This window comes from Mercenaria mercenaria, chromosome 13 (assembly GCF_021730395.1).
Source record: "Mercenaria mercenaria strain notata chromosome 13, MADL_Memer_1, whole genome shotgun sequence".
Lineage (NCBI taxonomy): Eukaryota > Metazoa > Mollusca > Bivalvia > Venerida > Veneridae > Mercenaria > Mercenaria mercenaria.
The window spans coordinates 34,168,962-34,185,302 of NC_069373.1; the positions used below are offsets into that span (position 1 = coordinate 34,168,962).

General features: G+C 38.4%; 1 protein-coding gene across 1 annotated transcript in view; it reads right to left on the reverse strand.

Annotated features, from left to right (window-relative positions):
• Window positions 1-16,341, reverse strand: part of LOC123528909 (uncharacterized) — a 213,751-nt gene that overhangs the window by 148,572 nt on the left and 48,838 nt on the right. The window contains exons 16-20 of the mRNA XM_053521503.1: window positions 15,822-15,969; window positions 13,743-13,979; window positions 13,182-13,302; window positions 10,833-11,012; window positions 1,455-1,607 (exon numbers count right to left, since the gene is read on the reverse strand). Coding sequence (XP_053377478.1) covers window positions 1,455-1,607; window positions 10,833-11,012; window positions 13,182-13,302; window positions 13,743-13,979; window positions 15,822-15,969 — 839 coding nt within the window. The remainder of the gene's footprint in view (window positions 1-1,454; window positions 1,608-10,832; window positions 11,013-13,181; window positions 13,303-13,742; window positions 13,980-15,821; window positions 15,970-16,341) is intronic.

Below are 16,341 nucleotides of genomic sequence, written 5' to 3' on the forward strand. Positions count from 1 at the left end.
CATGTTCAATCATCCTATGAAAATTCAACATTCTGGGTCAAGTGGTTCTCAAGTTATTGATCGGAACTGGTTATCAATGTTCAGGCCCCTGTGACCTTGACCTTTAACAGAGTGACCCAAGAAACAATAAGGGTCATTTACTCTGCATGAACAATCATCCTATGAAGTTTCAACATTCTGGGTCGAGAGGTTCTCAAGTTATTGATTGGAAATGGTTTTCCATGTTCAGGCCCCTGTGGCCTTGACCTTTAACAGAGTGACCCTAAAATCGTTAGGGTTCATCTACTCTGCATGACCAATCATCCTACGAAGTTTCATCATTCTGGGTCAAGTGGTTCTCAAGTTACTGACCGGAAATGGTTTTCAATGTTCGGGCCCCTGTGACTTTGACCTTTCACAGAGTGACCCCAAAGTCGTTAGGGGTCATCTACTCTTTATGACCAATCATCCTGTCAAGTTTCAACATTCTGGGTCAAGTGGTTCTCAAGTTATTGACCGGAAATGGTTTTCAATATTCAGGCCCCTGTGACCTTGACCTTTAATGGAGTGACCCCAAAATCGATAGGGGTCATCTACTTTGCATGTACAATCATCCTATGAAGTTTCAACATTCTGGGTCAAGTGGTTCTCTAGTTATTGATCAGAAATGGTTTTCAATGTTCAGGCCCCTGTGACCTTGACCTTTGACGGAGTGATCCCAAAAACAATAGGGGTCGTCTACTCTTTATGACCAATCATCCTGTCAAGTTTCAACATTCTGGGTCAGGTGGTTCTCTAGTTATTGATTGGAAATGGTTTTCAATGTTCAGGCCCCAGTGACCTTGACCTTTGACGGAGTGACCCCAAAATCTATAGGGGTCATCTACTCTTCATGACCAATCATCCTATGAAAATTCAACATTCTGGGTCAAGTGGTTCTCTAGTTATTGATCGGAAATGGTTTTCAATGTTCAGGCCCCTGTGACCTTGACCTTTGACGGAGTGACCCCAAAATCAATAGGGGTCATCTACTCTTCATGACCAATCATCCTATGAAGTTTGAACATTCTGGGTCAAGTGGTTCTCTAGTTATTGATCGGAAATGGTTTTCAATGTTCAGGCCCCTGTGACCTTGACCTTTGACGGAGTGACCCCAAAAACAATAGGGGTCGTCTACTCCAGCAGCCCTACAACCCTATGAAGTTTGAAGGTTCTAGGTCAAATGGTTCTCCAGTTATTGCTCGGAAATGAAGTGTGACGTACGGAAGGACGGACGGACAGGGCAAAAACAATATGTCTCCTGGGGGAGACATAAATATTACTGTAGATAACCATGAAATATTTGGCCTCTAAAATAATGAACAGCAATAAAAAGACTGTATTAAGAAAATTATTAACTTCATGGAACTATTTTATGCACAACATAAGGTCGAGGTTAAGTTATTTTGGAGTATTTAAAAGCTATGGTTCACTACCTGTATTGTAGCTGTCATAATCAGCACCACCACCATAGCCACCATGTCCTCCACCAAGCCCTACTACTGTTGTCACTGTTGTGTTGTCATATGCTTCTTCGTGATAGATTTCACCTCCCTGACCTGCTGTTACATCACCATCACCACCACGACCTGAAACAAAGAAATACCCGAGCTGGATTTAAGAGCAAAATGAAAAGAAATAAAGTATCACCTCAGGCTCTGTTAAAACTCCACTGAGGAGTAAACTATCTCTCAATAAAGACGTGAACAGTAAAATCTGTCTTTACCAACACTGAATTGTACCAGGCAAATCTTTTGGTTAAGGTAATTCTGCATGTTCGGACCAAATTTTTTTTACAATGTAGTTTGATAAAACCCTGGTTTTTCAAAACTTCATAATATACTTAGAATTTTCGGCAAATAAAAATTATAGGGTCGCGTGCTTGATTTTTTGCTAGACTCATCTGAAAAATTTGGACCTCCACAATATTTAACAAGAGGGCAAAAATTGGCCCTAGGTCGCTCACCTGAGAAACACACCGTAACAGTGTAAACATGTTTTTGACCTAGTGATTTCATGGAAACAAATTTAATATCCTGGCCAATTTTCATAAGGATTGCACCAAAAATGTGGTCTCTTGAGTTTAAACAAGTATTTTCTCTGATATGACCTAGTGACCTAGTTTTTGATCCCAGATGACCCATATTCAAACTTGACCTAGATTTCATCAAGGCAATCATTCAGACCAAATTTCATGAGGATCAATTGAAAAATACGGCCTCTATCGCATACACAAGGTTTTTCTTTGATTTGACCTAGTGATCTACTTTTTAACCCCAGATGACCCACATTCAAATTCAACCTAGATTTCATCAAGGCAATCATTCTGACCAAATTCTATGAAGATCAATTGAAAAATACACTGTTTATCGCATACATAATGTTTTTCTTTGATTTGACCTAGGGACCTAGTTTTTGAACCCAGATTACCCATATTCAAACTCAACCTAGATTTCATCAAGGTAATCATTCTGACCAAAATTCATGAAGATCAATTGAAAAATATAGCCTCTATCGCATACACAAGGTTTTTCTTTGATTTGACCTAGTGACCTAGTTTTTGAACCCGGATGACCCGTTTTCAAACTTGGCCTAGATTTCATCAAGGTAATCATTCTGACAAAATTTCATGAAGATCAGTTAAAAATACAGCCTCTATCACATACACAAGCTAAATGTTGACAGACGACAGACAGACAGACGACGGACATCGAGCTATCACAATAACTCACCTGAGCATTGCTCAGGTGAGCTAAAAATGGGAGTCTATTGGAAAATCACAACTTTCATAACATTTTCACAAACAAAAATTTTTCTACAAGGTAGATTTTAATGAAACTTCTCACAGTCGTAAATAAGATAAATTATTTTCAATTAAAAATAATTTGATTTATTTATTCAAGAAATACTTGTTATTCTCGTTGCCATGGTCACACGGTTATCTCTCGGTCTTTTCTTATAACTGGTTCCCGTCTTTCTGACTGATACGAATTACACATAATTACTGAGCCGAGAACAATCTTAATAACGGCTTATAAAAGCAAAAAACACGTGCAGCCTTTCTCACTTACGTCGTAGTCTACCTGTAAAGAACATCTAACTTACAACTTTTCTTTTGCTACGTATATATATATATATATATCTCGGATTCTAATGCCGCGTGGGCGTGTTAGACAGCGAGGCGGCAGGGCTAGGGCAGGAAGGCCAGCCAGGGCAAACAGAAATGCCGACGGCCAGCAGAATGAAGCAGGCGGCCAGCAGAATGAGGCGGAACAAGGCAATAACCATCCAAACACCCGCGGGCAGAAACGAAGAGCCGATGACCTTGAGCACGCTGAAAGGACACCGCCACGTGGTCCAGCAGAGCCATCAGATATAGATGACGGAGGCAATATACTGTTACAGGAAAATGCCGGTGGGTCTAATTTTATTGATTTTGAACAGGTTTTTCGTAGTTCAGGTCTTATGTCTTGTAACGGTAATGAGACTAGTTCAAGGTCAAATAGTACTTCTAATATAGGATTTGACAATGGACACGACAAAAATGTACCTCTGCCACCCCGTCAGATCAATGAAACGTGTCAGAATGCCTCCTTTAATCATAACTTTCCATCCGTTCGTTTATCAAATGATGATTTGACTGCACATGTACCATCATCGTTAAAACAACAAATCTGTCGTGGAGAATACGTTAATCTGGCCTTACTCTTAAAAGGGGCTATCGAACTGTCTGAATTTTGTAAGGGTAGTGTTTTCAAACTCTCGGCGGATGGCCACATTGAGTCATCTCAAAAAGAGTGCAAAGATAAAATTACATCTATAGAAAAATGGACCAATGCATTTATAATTTATGCTTCCATTTACCTTCAGACACATAGTGATAAAGTTCACGAGTTACTTCACTATATGTTTAACATACGGGACTGTGCAATGCGCCAAGGGGGCAACGGGTGGAGAATTTATGACGAACAATTTCGCCTTCACCAGGCTATATGTCCGTCCCCATGGTCACAAACAAATAACGAACTTTGGTGGCGATGTATACAGGTCAAGGATAATCAGTCTGCGAATCAGTCAGTTATAAATCCTCTCAGGTACACGTGCCATGATTTTAACAGAGGTAGTTGTCTCTGGTCAAACTGTAAATATCCTCATATATGCGCAAAATGTTTTGCACCACATCCTGAGGTCACCTGTTCCCAGTCCGGTTCTTCAGGTCAAGGTCAAATGACAAGCCCTCAGTTTAATTTTCGTGGCAGGGGCTTTCGCCGACCGTTCAGAGGACCTAAACGAGGTCAACCAAGAAAACAGTAAAACTGTAAGCTTTAACTCAACAAACAGCCCATCAGTTCAACAGCTCACCAATTTTGATATTTCTAATTTGGCAAAATCACCAGTAAAAGTGGAAGCCTTGAAACAATATGCACTCTTGTACGAAACCAGTGAATCTAAGTTTTTACTAGACGGTTTTACGAAAGGATTTTCCATTCAGTACACAGGTCCTCGCTTACCACGAGATTCAAATAATTTGCGTTCTGTTACACTCAGTCCGGAAATAATAAAATCTCAAATTAATAAAGAGTTAGAAGCAGGAAGAATAGCTGGTCCATTTGTTCATCGCCCATTTCCTAATTTAATAGTTTCACCGATAGGCTTAGTTCCCAAAAAAACACCGGGAGAATTCCGAATGATTCATCATTTGTCACATCCCCCTGGCGGCTCAATTAATGACTTTATTGACCCAGATTTATGCTCTGTCCAATACACTAGCTTCGACAAGGCAGTTAAGTTAGTTCAAGATCTAGGACGAAATTGTAAACTTTTCAAGTCGGACATTAAAAGTGCATATCGTTTAATACCGATTCACCCCGATGATTTTGAATTACTGGGATTTTGCTATGATGGTCACCCTTACAGAAGCAAGCCTCAGTGGCGTACATGCTGCGTATTTGCTGTGTATATGCCGCGAACACAGTAGTACGCCAGAGGAGTACATTTTACATAAACCGCATGCCGTGTACATGCCGCGTACTATTTCGACGAGTACACAGCATGTACGCAGGAGGTCACTAGTACACTTCAAGTACGCAGCACAGACTCTGAAAATTTAAGGAGTACACTGCATGTACGCAGGAGGGACTTATACAAGAAAATAGTACACTGCATGTACACCGCAGATACTTCGAAATTTATAACACTTATATTTAGTTGCATTAAAGTTGTTTCCCCTTGATGCAGTTACGCCATTTTCTTCAGATGTTTACCAAATTACATGCTACAAAAATTGATTTATTTCATTGAAAAGTGGATGAAGAAAAGCATACTAATTTATTTGATAACATCAATCTACATTATTTTGGTAAGGGTAAATACTTATTGATGCATGTCACTTATCTTTCTTCTGTTTTTTTTCTGTCCAAATGATCAGCATTTGCATAAGAAAGTTGGTGGGGTAAGGAATTTACATTATCACAGCAGTTTCGCCACAAGAGTACACAGCATGTATGCAGCAGGAGTACACAGCATGTACGCCGCAGGACTCGGGCCAGGAGTACACAGAATGTACGCCGCAGGAGTACACAGCATGTACGGCGCAGGACTCGGGCCAGGAGTACACAGAATGTACGCCGCAGGAGTACACAGCATGTACGCCGCAGGGGTAGTACACCGCAGGCTCATTTGCATGTGAAAAGTGTATGTGCCGCGTACATGCTGCGTACTATTTCCCGCATACTAAATTCCTCCAGCGTACATCCTGTGTACTATGTAGTCCACAGCATGTACGCAGCAAGTAGTACGCGGCAGAGCTCATTTGCATGTCAAAAGTGTACTACAAACGTACTATCGGTGTATGTGCGGTGTATATCCTGCGTACTATTTAAAGCCCTTGATTTCAGTACACATCATGTACGCATCATATACGCTGTATGTACACAGCAAGAGTACGCAGCAGGCCTTTTTCTTCTGTAAGGGCATTTTTATTTTGACAAAGCGCTCCCGTTTGGGGCATCAATAAGCTGCATAACTTTTGAAAGGTTTGCTAGGTTTCTTGAATTTTGTGTTAAATTAAAACTACAGTCAGATAGCTTGATACACTATTTGGATGACTTTCTAGGGGGAGACATCTGTTGAATCATGTACTCGTGCTTTAGAAATTTTTAAAAGTACAATGTCTGAACTTGGTGTGCCTTTAGCGCTCGACAAAACTGAAGGCCCTACAGAGGTTTTGATCTTTTTAGGCCTAGAACTAGATTCAAACCATATGACGGTAAAAATTCCTATAGCAAAAATGCAGGAGGTTATACAAAAAATCGAAGAAATTCTTTCACGAAATAAAACAACAGTAAAGAAAATGCAGTCTCTCATTGGGTCATTAAACTTTTGTTGCAGAGCCATAGTAGTGGGTAGGCCTTTTATACGCCGACTAATAAACTCAGTTTGTGGTCTCACGAAGCCTTTTCATCGCATTCGAATTAAAAAAGAGATACGGCTTGATTTGGCAATGTGGTTAGTTTTTCTAAACAAATTTAACGGTATCTCCGTTTTTCATGACCGTTATTGGATCACGAACACCGATATAGAGTTATACACTGATAGTGCGGGTGGCAAGGGATTAGGCTTTGGTATATACTTCAAAGGCCATTGGTGTTCGGCGAAGTGGCCGGACACGTGGCACACGTGCGGCATCACGTCAGATATAACTGTACTGGAATTGTTCCCGATTTTGGTAGCTATATTCATTTGGGGAAAGGATCTGATGAATAAAAAAATAAGATTTAACAGCGATAATATGGCTGTGGTTCACATTCTTAACAAATTCTCCTCTAAATCAGAACGAGTTATGTGCATTGTCAGGATATTAACGTTGAGATGTTTTAACTTGAATATTTTAATCAAAGCCTCTCATGTCCCGGGTTGTAGCAATGAAATCTGCGACGCTTTATCTCGCTTTCAGTTGAACAAGTTCAGAGAATTAGCTCCAGACGCAGACGTCAGCCCCCATTCGATACCAACTTTTCTATGGAACATCTTCGATCTAGAGCTAGACAGCTGCTTCTGTCAGGGATTTCAATGAATTCGAGGCTAACATATAATACTGCCTTTCGGGCATTTGAAAATTTTAGGCGGTTATACAATCTTTCAGACAGTTGGCCTATACCAGAACAACAAATCACTTTATTTATGGCTTATTGTTTCGAAAAAGGGTTGTCACCCAAGACAATCACGACGTATATAGCTGGGCTAAATTATTTTCACAAACTTTCTGGATATTATGATAACCCAGGTTTTCATTGTTAATAAATTACTAGAGGGTTGCCATAGGAACCGTATCACACACGATAACAGAGCCCCACTAACTCTGCCTATTTTGACATCTATTTGCAGAGTTCTAAGAGAAATATGCTTCAATGCGTATGAAACAAAACTGTTTACTTCGCTCTTTACTTTAGCATACTTTGGATTGTTCAGGGTTAGCGAATTAGTTGTCTCCTTTAGGGGACAATTTGATGGGCCAATTAAACGATCAGATTTGTTCGTGATTGATAACCAATATCTTACAATTCAACTTCGGCATAGTAAAACAAACCAAAGGGGAAAACCGACTGTGTTAAAACTACCCAGAGAATCTGGGCCTGTCTGTGCAGTGCAAGCATTAATAGATTTCTTGGCCGTAAGACCAAAAAATGAAGGAATATTATTTTGTCATCAAGAAGGCACCCCGGTTACCAGAACTCAATTTTCAGCCATTCTGTATAAATGTCTGAGTAAAAATCAAATTACTGGTACATTTAAATCGCATAGCTTTAGAATCGGTCGGGCTACAGACTTGGCAACTAAGGGTTATTCAGCGAGTGTAATTATGAAACTTGGTAGATGGAAATCTAATTGCTATAAAGTATACATCCGAACGTAATTCTACAGTAAAGAGGTGTTTTCCCACTCTTAACTGTATCAGCGGACAACATTTTTTTTTTAAAAAGTACATTGAAGTCAGTTCTTCCTGGTAGTTATTCCGTTTAAAGCGAATTTTTCCACATTTAAGGTATTCTTGTCAATTCCATCTAATAACTATTTGTAGATGTGTGGGTCCTGGGAGATTCAATTCCGTTCTGGGCTGGTAAACGAGCAGTAGACACCGGTAAACCCAACCTTTCGTTACCCGATATAACTATAGCTTGGTGGGGAATAAGCGGACTTCGATGGACATCATTTCGCCATTCAGTACAGACTCAAGTATTACTGTCACCGCCACCAAGGGCTATCATCTTACATTTAGGTGGTAACGATTTGACAAGTTTATCTTCTATCGAGCTAAGGGAGTTAATAGAGACAGAAGTGAAATATCTACGCGATGCCTTCCCCGAAACAATTATCATTTGGGTAGATATTTTACCAAGGAGGGTCTGGAGAGGGGCCTGTAATCTCAAAGCTATTGACGTCAAACGCAAACGAATAAATAGATCGGGCTGGATTATTACAAGTCGGTCTGGCAGGAGTGATATAGTGAGCCCAGATATTGATACGGCTACTAATTTTTTCAGATCTGACGGGGTCCATTTAAATGAGGTGGGGTTGGAGTTTTATCTGTATTATTTGAAGTCTGCCATAATAAAAAATCTCTGTGCGTCTCAATAATAATTTTGGGGGATAAATTGAATTTATTGTGGCGGTAAAATTCTTATTGGCCGGAAGGTGACCAGGCGTTGCAGTTTCTATGAAGTAAATTTAACAAGTTATCGTTATTTACAATTTCAAATTTCGCTTACTTCGGAATATGGGCGTGACTTCTCTCCTCGATGGCATTCTATTTTGCGTTCAAGAGGAGACATGGCCGTCCATATTCAGATTTTTCTATCTTATTTCGCAGGTCACTACTTTATGTAAGCTGTTATTGTTACTCTGAGTCACCAGGTTATTTCAATGGTTGTCAACTGGACTGTTGCTTCCGGTTACTTGTTTACTTATTGTTGTCGACCCGAATGTTGCTTCGGGTCACTAAGTAGTGGTAAACTCGAATGTTGCTTCGGGTTTGTTTGTAGTCTGTCGTTGACCTGAATGTTGCTTCGGGTCACTAGGTCTGGCCCATGTAGTTTTGGTAAGGCCTAGTCGACGTGTTTGCTGCCAGTAACGCATTACAGGTTCTACCGGCATACCTCGTATCGAGCTGGTAGTGTGATTATGGGTCCTTTGCTTTCAAGGTTGGTACCGATTCACGGTACGGTCAACTTGGAAGCTGGGGTCTATGATTGCACGATCAGTGGGACTCCTTTGGTAATGCGACGCGTAGCAATTGATGCCATTAGTAATATTTTCAAAGGTGACTCGGCGACCGGGATCCTTTTGGCAATTTCACTTGTAATGTTTGGCACGCTTGGTCCCTTCCGGTCGATGAGCTAGCTACCAAATTTGAGCGGCCGACACAACCAAACTTATTAATTTGAAATGATATGAATATACATGTAATTCGTAAGCAATATTTCAAGGTTTTATTATCACGTACCTATATCTATTTGAATATATTGTCGGTACAGATTGGTTACATGTTTAATAAATTTAGAGAAGGCTGTATGTATTGTTTTTTATTTCGAGTAATATCAAATAAACATATGGTCTATAATGTGGTGAAATAAAATGTATAGGTCTTTGTGTTTAATTTTGAGATATTTGACAATGATTAAAGTGAACCTCACATGTATTCATTTATTTTTGAATTATTTAACGTGTAAGATGTTTTAATATCATATTTTAACTTTAGAAAGATAGTAACAGTGTCATTGTAATAAATTTACCCACAAGTTGCCATTTTTTCATAAAATAATTTTCATTTTCGTATGCTGAATCCAGGTTTTATTCTATATTTTCCAAATAAATGATGTTACGCCATCACTTCTGGTTTATAAAACATGCAGAACTACCTTAACAGTGGTTATCATTTGAAACAACTGATCAGGATTATACAGTACATATATACTTAAACTCTTACATTCATTAATCATTGGTAATGCTCACTTGCTGGTAACATCTATACAACAAGGTGAATTCCTGTCCATAGAAACAACCTCTGTGCAAAACATTTCTAAATAATATGTATAAGATACTTATCTAAGCAATTTCAAGTTAGTGTAATCAAGCTAAAATACAGTTAGATTTGCCTTGCCAAAAAATTGTACTCGGACAAGAAAAATTCTTCATTAATTAGAAAAAGACTGCAAATATTCCTTTTAATATCATCTCAATGCACCTTTACCATAAGTCTGTTTTTTTTTATAGAAGTTTGTCTCTTAATTATAAGAAATGAAAACATTGGAGTAATCAAAACAAATTTCTATACAGAAACAGTAAACACGTGCATAACCAACAAGAAACCTCACAAAAAAGCAAGTTAAACAAGAATGATGTTTTCTGACAAGAATACTTTTATAAGTTTCTACTAAACACATTATGGGCAGGTAATGTGTATGTGTTGGGGGTGATGGGGGTTGGATTGGGGGAGGTTTGGTAAGACATTGGGGAAATGATGTGAAATGACCTTGTGCACAGGTGAGCTAAAAAAAGGGAGTGATCTAAAAAAAGGGAAGATGGATGGAAACTGAAGAAGCTGACTACACAAGGTACAAATGTAGGTGCAATGCTGAAAAGTCCAAAGATGGGGCAACACTCAAAAATAAATAACTGGATATAGAACTCCTCAAAATATGTCCATTCCATGTTACTGATCCATGTATACTCCAAGTGACATCTGAATTGGTGTCTGACACTGAGGGCATAAAAATCTGTCTAGTATAAATGAGTTTGTTATCACAGAAACATACCAGTTGTAACAAAAGAGGCTTCTCCTTCCATCATTATTTCTGTGGCATCTACTGAGATTCTATCTGCTGTTATTTTAGAGTTGTATCTCATGTGCAAACTGGAAACTCCTAAGTTAAAGTGGTCAGTGTGGTCTATTACTGAACTTGCTTGCATTGCCAAAATTCCTATTCCAAGTGTACCTAAATAAAGGCAGGAATGAATTAACATTAAAATGAAACTAGGGTAAATACTTGAAGGTTCTAGTTTTCTGTAAGATCCCTTTTCAGAATTTGTTTTAACAATCGCAATATTTTCTACATTACAAAGACTTGCGTTAACATTTATCTATTTCAGAATTAAACAAGAGCACCGCCTTGCGGGTGCTGACGCTCATCTGATTTTTTTGTATAATAGAAATATTGTCCTACCCATGATTTTCTAAGTCTAAAAAGGATCATCATTCTTGCAAAAAGCAGGATAGAGTTATGTTTCTTGATGTACAGTGTCCAATTATGATTGTGAAAAACTGTTGCAAGTTTTAAAGCAATAGCTTTGATAGTTTATGAGAAAAGTTGCCTTAAACATAATACTCAACCAAGAAAATGATTTTCTAAGTCCAAAAGGGGCAATAATTATTGCAAAAAGCAGGATGGAGTTATGTTGCTTGCTGTACAGGGTCAGCTTATGATGGTGAACAAGTGTTGCAAGTTTCAAAGCAATAGCTTTGATAGTTTAAGAGAAAAAGTTGACCTAAACATAAAACTTAACCAAGAAATCTGATATTTTCTAAGTCCAAAAGGGGCCATAAATCTTGCAAAAAGCAGGATGGAGTTATGTTTCTTGCTGTACAGGGTCAGCTTATGATGGTGAACAAGTGTTGCAAGTTTCAAAGCAATAGCTTTGATAGTTTAGGAGAAAAGTTGACCTAAACATAAAACTTAACCAAGAAAACTGATTTTCTAAGTCCAAAAGGGGCAATAATTCTTGCAAAAAGCAAGATGGAGTTATGTTTCTTGATGTACAGGGTCTGCTTATGATGGTGAACAAGTATTCCAAGTTTCAAAGCAATAGCTTTGATAGTTTAGGAGAAAAGTTGACCTAAACATAAAACTTAACCAAGAAATCTGATATTTTCTAAGTACAAAAAGGGCCATAAATCTTGCAAAAAGCAAGATGGAGTTATGTTTCTTGCTATACAGGGTCAGCTTATGATGGTGAACAAGTCTTCCAAGTTTCAAAGCAATAGCTTTGATAGTTTAGGAGAAAAGCTGACCTAAACATAAAACTTAACCAGGCAACGCCGACGCCGACGCCGACAACCGCTCAAGTGATGACAATAACTCATCATTTTTTTTTCAAAAAATCAGATGAGCTTACAATAGCTTTGATAGTTTATGAGAAAAGTTGACTTAAACATAATACTCAACCAAGAAAATGATTTTCTAAGTCCAAAAGGGGCAATAATTATTGCAAAAAGCAGGATGGAGTTATGTTGCTTGCTGTACAGGGTCAGCTTATGATGGTGAACAAGTGTTGCAAGTTTCAAAGCAATAGCTTTGATAGTTTAAGAGAAAAAGTTGACCTAAACATAAAACTTAACCAAGAAATCTGATATTTTCTAAGTCCAAAAGGGGCCATAAATCTTGCAAAAAGCAGGACGGAGTTATGTTTCTTGCTATACAGGGTCAACTTATGATGGGGAACAAGTGTTGCAAGTTTTAAAGCAATAGCTTTGATAGTTTAGGATAAAAGCTGACCTAAACATAAAACTTAACCAAGAAAACTGATTTTCTAAGTCCAAAAGGGGCAATAAATCTTGCAAAAAGCAAGATGGAGTTATGTTTCTTGATGTACAGGGTCTGCTTATGATGGTGAACAAGTATTCCAAGTTTCAAAGCAATAGCTTTGATAGTTTAGGAGAAAAGTTGACCTAAACATAAAACTTAACCAAGAAATCTGATATTTTCTAAGTACAAAAGGGGCCATAAATCTTGCAAAAAGCAAGATGGAGTTATGTTTCTTGCTATACAGGGTCAGCTTATGATGGTGAACAAGTATTCCAAGTTTCAAAGCAATAGCTTTGATAGTTTAGGAGAAAAGCTGACCTAAACATAAAACTTAACCAGGCAACGCCGACGCAGACGCCGACGCCGACAACCGCTCAAGTGATGACAATAACTCATCATTTTTTTTTCAAAAAATCAGATGAGCTAAAAATGACTATGTATAAGAGCAGCTGATAATTAATACCCAACATATACTGAGAAATTGAAAGTCAATAAGACAATGCAACTTTAATACAAGGTCCCAACTTCTGCTACACTTTATAGTTTCAAAGTACTTGGTTTGGGCACATCAAAGTTAATTACCACTGTCAAATGCCTGAGGTGAGCCGCCAGTTACTATGCTGTTGGATGCTGTATCTGATATGTACATTTCTCTGCCTTCCTCGAGCGTCAAATTCAGTACTCCGACCATTTCACCATCAAGCTGTAAAAGTATGAACATCTTTCCATCTCTTTTCACAAAAACTTTGCTCAAAGATCTTTATAAATCATTAAGGAAACAATAATGGCAGCCCTGAAGGATGACCTGTCCCTAGCTTTTTTATCTACATTTTAAGGTCTCTTCCCTTCATAACATTTCTCTCAAATAATGCTGTTTTCCCTAAGAATTGACAATCCTTTGCCCAAACACCAAGCCATTTCCTCCAAATGAACAGGCCTAGGCTCCTTCCCTTCTTAGCAGAAAAAAAGTCTGCTGTCTAAAGCTTTTTTTGTTCCATAATCAACAAGGTTTAGTTGTTTTTCCAACAAAATATTTTGCTATATCTCTGAAATGCAGGTTAGTTAACTGTAAACAAAACTGAGGGAATTTAAATTTCATTAAAAGAAAGCAGACTTCCACAGACATATTAATGAAAATCAGACCTGGAATGCGGGTACTTGAGTTCCTACAATTTTGAAATCTGTGGAGAGCCAAATCTGTGAGCCCTCATCAATATGAAAGTTAACTGGCATGGTTGATCTAAGGAGAGAGTATTCCGAGTATTCCCCATAAGCAATCTGTGAATCTTTCATGTGTATATAGCCCGTCTTGTCACCGTAGACAGTGTCAAAGTTTACTGATGATATACCTTCACCACCTGGGCCTATCTCAACCATTGCCTGAAAAAAATATACATGTTGTTCTAGAATAATGTGAAATCAATAATATTCACGCAATTTTTTTTTTTTGGGGGGGGGGGGGGGACTTGGCATGTGCATTCAATTCTACTTTTGTATTTGTCTAAAATTCAAAAAGCAGATATCAACATCTATTATAATTATAAAAAGAAATCCTATTTTACAGATTGTGTTAACAAACTAGCCATTGGAAGAATGGTCACAGAAGACAATGGATCATATTACATAATCACAATCAAAACAGAAGTATGTGTACTACAAATTTCTCTCGATAGAACCATTGCAATATTGAATCATAAATTGTTGTCACTGATAAATGAAAATGAGTTTAATGCAACCATTATTTCTGCTAATTGATTAGACCCTCTTAAACTGTAAAACATAGTGTTACATGAAATGGCTGTTTCTAAGACAGACCTTGTTCTATGATATGGTGAATGATGCATTTTGTTTTTGTCTCAATTTTTACTGGTTTGTTTACGCTTAGCTCTCATGTTGCCATGAAAAACATAGTGGTCTAGGTCATTAAGTAGGTCCAGTTTAATAGTTCTGTATAAGGTTATTAATATAGCTGAAAACTTAGTTTGCAGCAATGTGGACTTTACAACCACTAGTAATATCATTGGTAATTTAAGTAACAGCTTTACTGAAAGCAATGCAAATTAGAAGATGCTTTTGTACAAAAGCGCATGTCTCCCCCAATGCATAGTCATACAGGCAAGAAGTCAATAGGGGACAGGAATGAAAGTCAAAGAGACACTGATGGTTAGCTGCAATAGGGATCATCTAATTGGTGTGTCCAATCATCCCACTTAGTTTCAACATTCTGGGCCTAGTGGTTCTCAAGTTATGAATTGGAAACAGCTTTCCATGTTCAGACCCCTGTGACCTTGACCTTTGATAGAGAGACCCCAAAATGAGTAGGGGTCATCTACTTCACATGTCCAATCAACCCACTAAGTTTCAACATTCTGGGTCAAGTGGTTTTCAAGTTATTGGTTAGAAAGAGTTTTTCATGTTCAGACCCCTGTGACCTTGACCTTTGATAGAGTGACCCCAAAAACACTAGGGATCATCTACTCTGTAAGTCCTATCATCCTATTAAGTTTGAAGGTTCTAGGTCATGGTTCTCAAGTTACTGACCGGAAATTGATTTTTATATTCTGTCAGCTGCAACCTTGATCTTTAATAGAGTGACCCCAAAATCAAAATGTCCAATCATCCTATGAAGTTTCAACATTCTGGGACAAGTGGTTCTCAAGTTACTGACCGGAAATGGTTTTTCATGTTCAGGCACCTGTGACCTTGACCTTTAATAAAGTGACCCCAAAATCAATAGCGGTCATCTACTCTGCATGTCCAATCACCCTATGAACCTTTGATAGAGTGACCCCACTAACAATAGGGGTCATCTACTCCAAGAGCCCTGCCACCCTATGAAGTTTGAAGGTTCTAGGTTAAATGGTTCTCAAAAACAATGTCTCCCCCAGTGGGGGTGGGGGTGGGGGGGGCTGTGGGTCACACATAATTTATAATATTAATCCAATTATACTTTTTCATTCAGCTTCTGAAAATCTCTCTAGTCACAAATAACTAGTTTATTAATTACCTGTCTGATCACTTTTTTTACAAAAAGATAACTGTGGTACAACTTACGGATTAGAAGTTTGAATATAATACAGGCAACAACAGTGCCATTTAACGAGACATCAGCACTGTTTCTTTTTAAGGAAGAATTCAAGAATAAGATTCAACATTTTCTTTATGATGCTGACATATTTATGTCTACTGAAAATGGAATTAGTAAATCTTATTAAAACTTACATTCTGTATCAACATCAGATGTTCAAAGTCCAGGTCTGCCCCGTTAGTGGTATAGATGTTATCTGCTGCTTCAGTCACATGCCGAGGGTTTTTCTCATCAATTACAACAGGCTTGGGAAGTTTTAGGTTCTGGCCATCAAGGTACAACCTAGTACGAGTTCAAACATTGTTGAAAGCATGTTCAGGTGGAGCCAGTCCCTTACAGAAGCAAGCCTCTGTGGCGTACATGCTGCGTATTTGCTGTGTATATGCCGCGAACACAGTAGTACGCCAGAGGAGTACATTTTACATACACTGCATGCCGCGTACATGCCGCGTACTATTTCGACGAGTACACAGCATGTACGCAGAAGGTCACTAGTACACTTCAGGTACGCAGCACAGACTCTGAAAATTTAAGGAGTACACTGCATGTACGCAGGAGGGACTTGTACAAGAAAATAGTACACTGCATGTACACCGCAGATACTTTGAAATTTGTGCAGTACACTTCATATACGCGGGAAAGACTTGTACAATT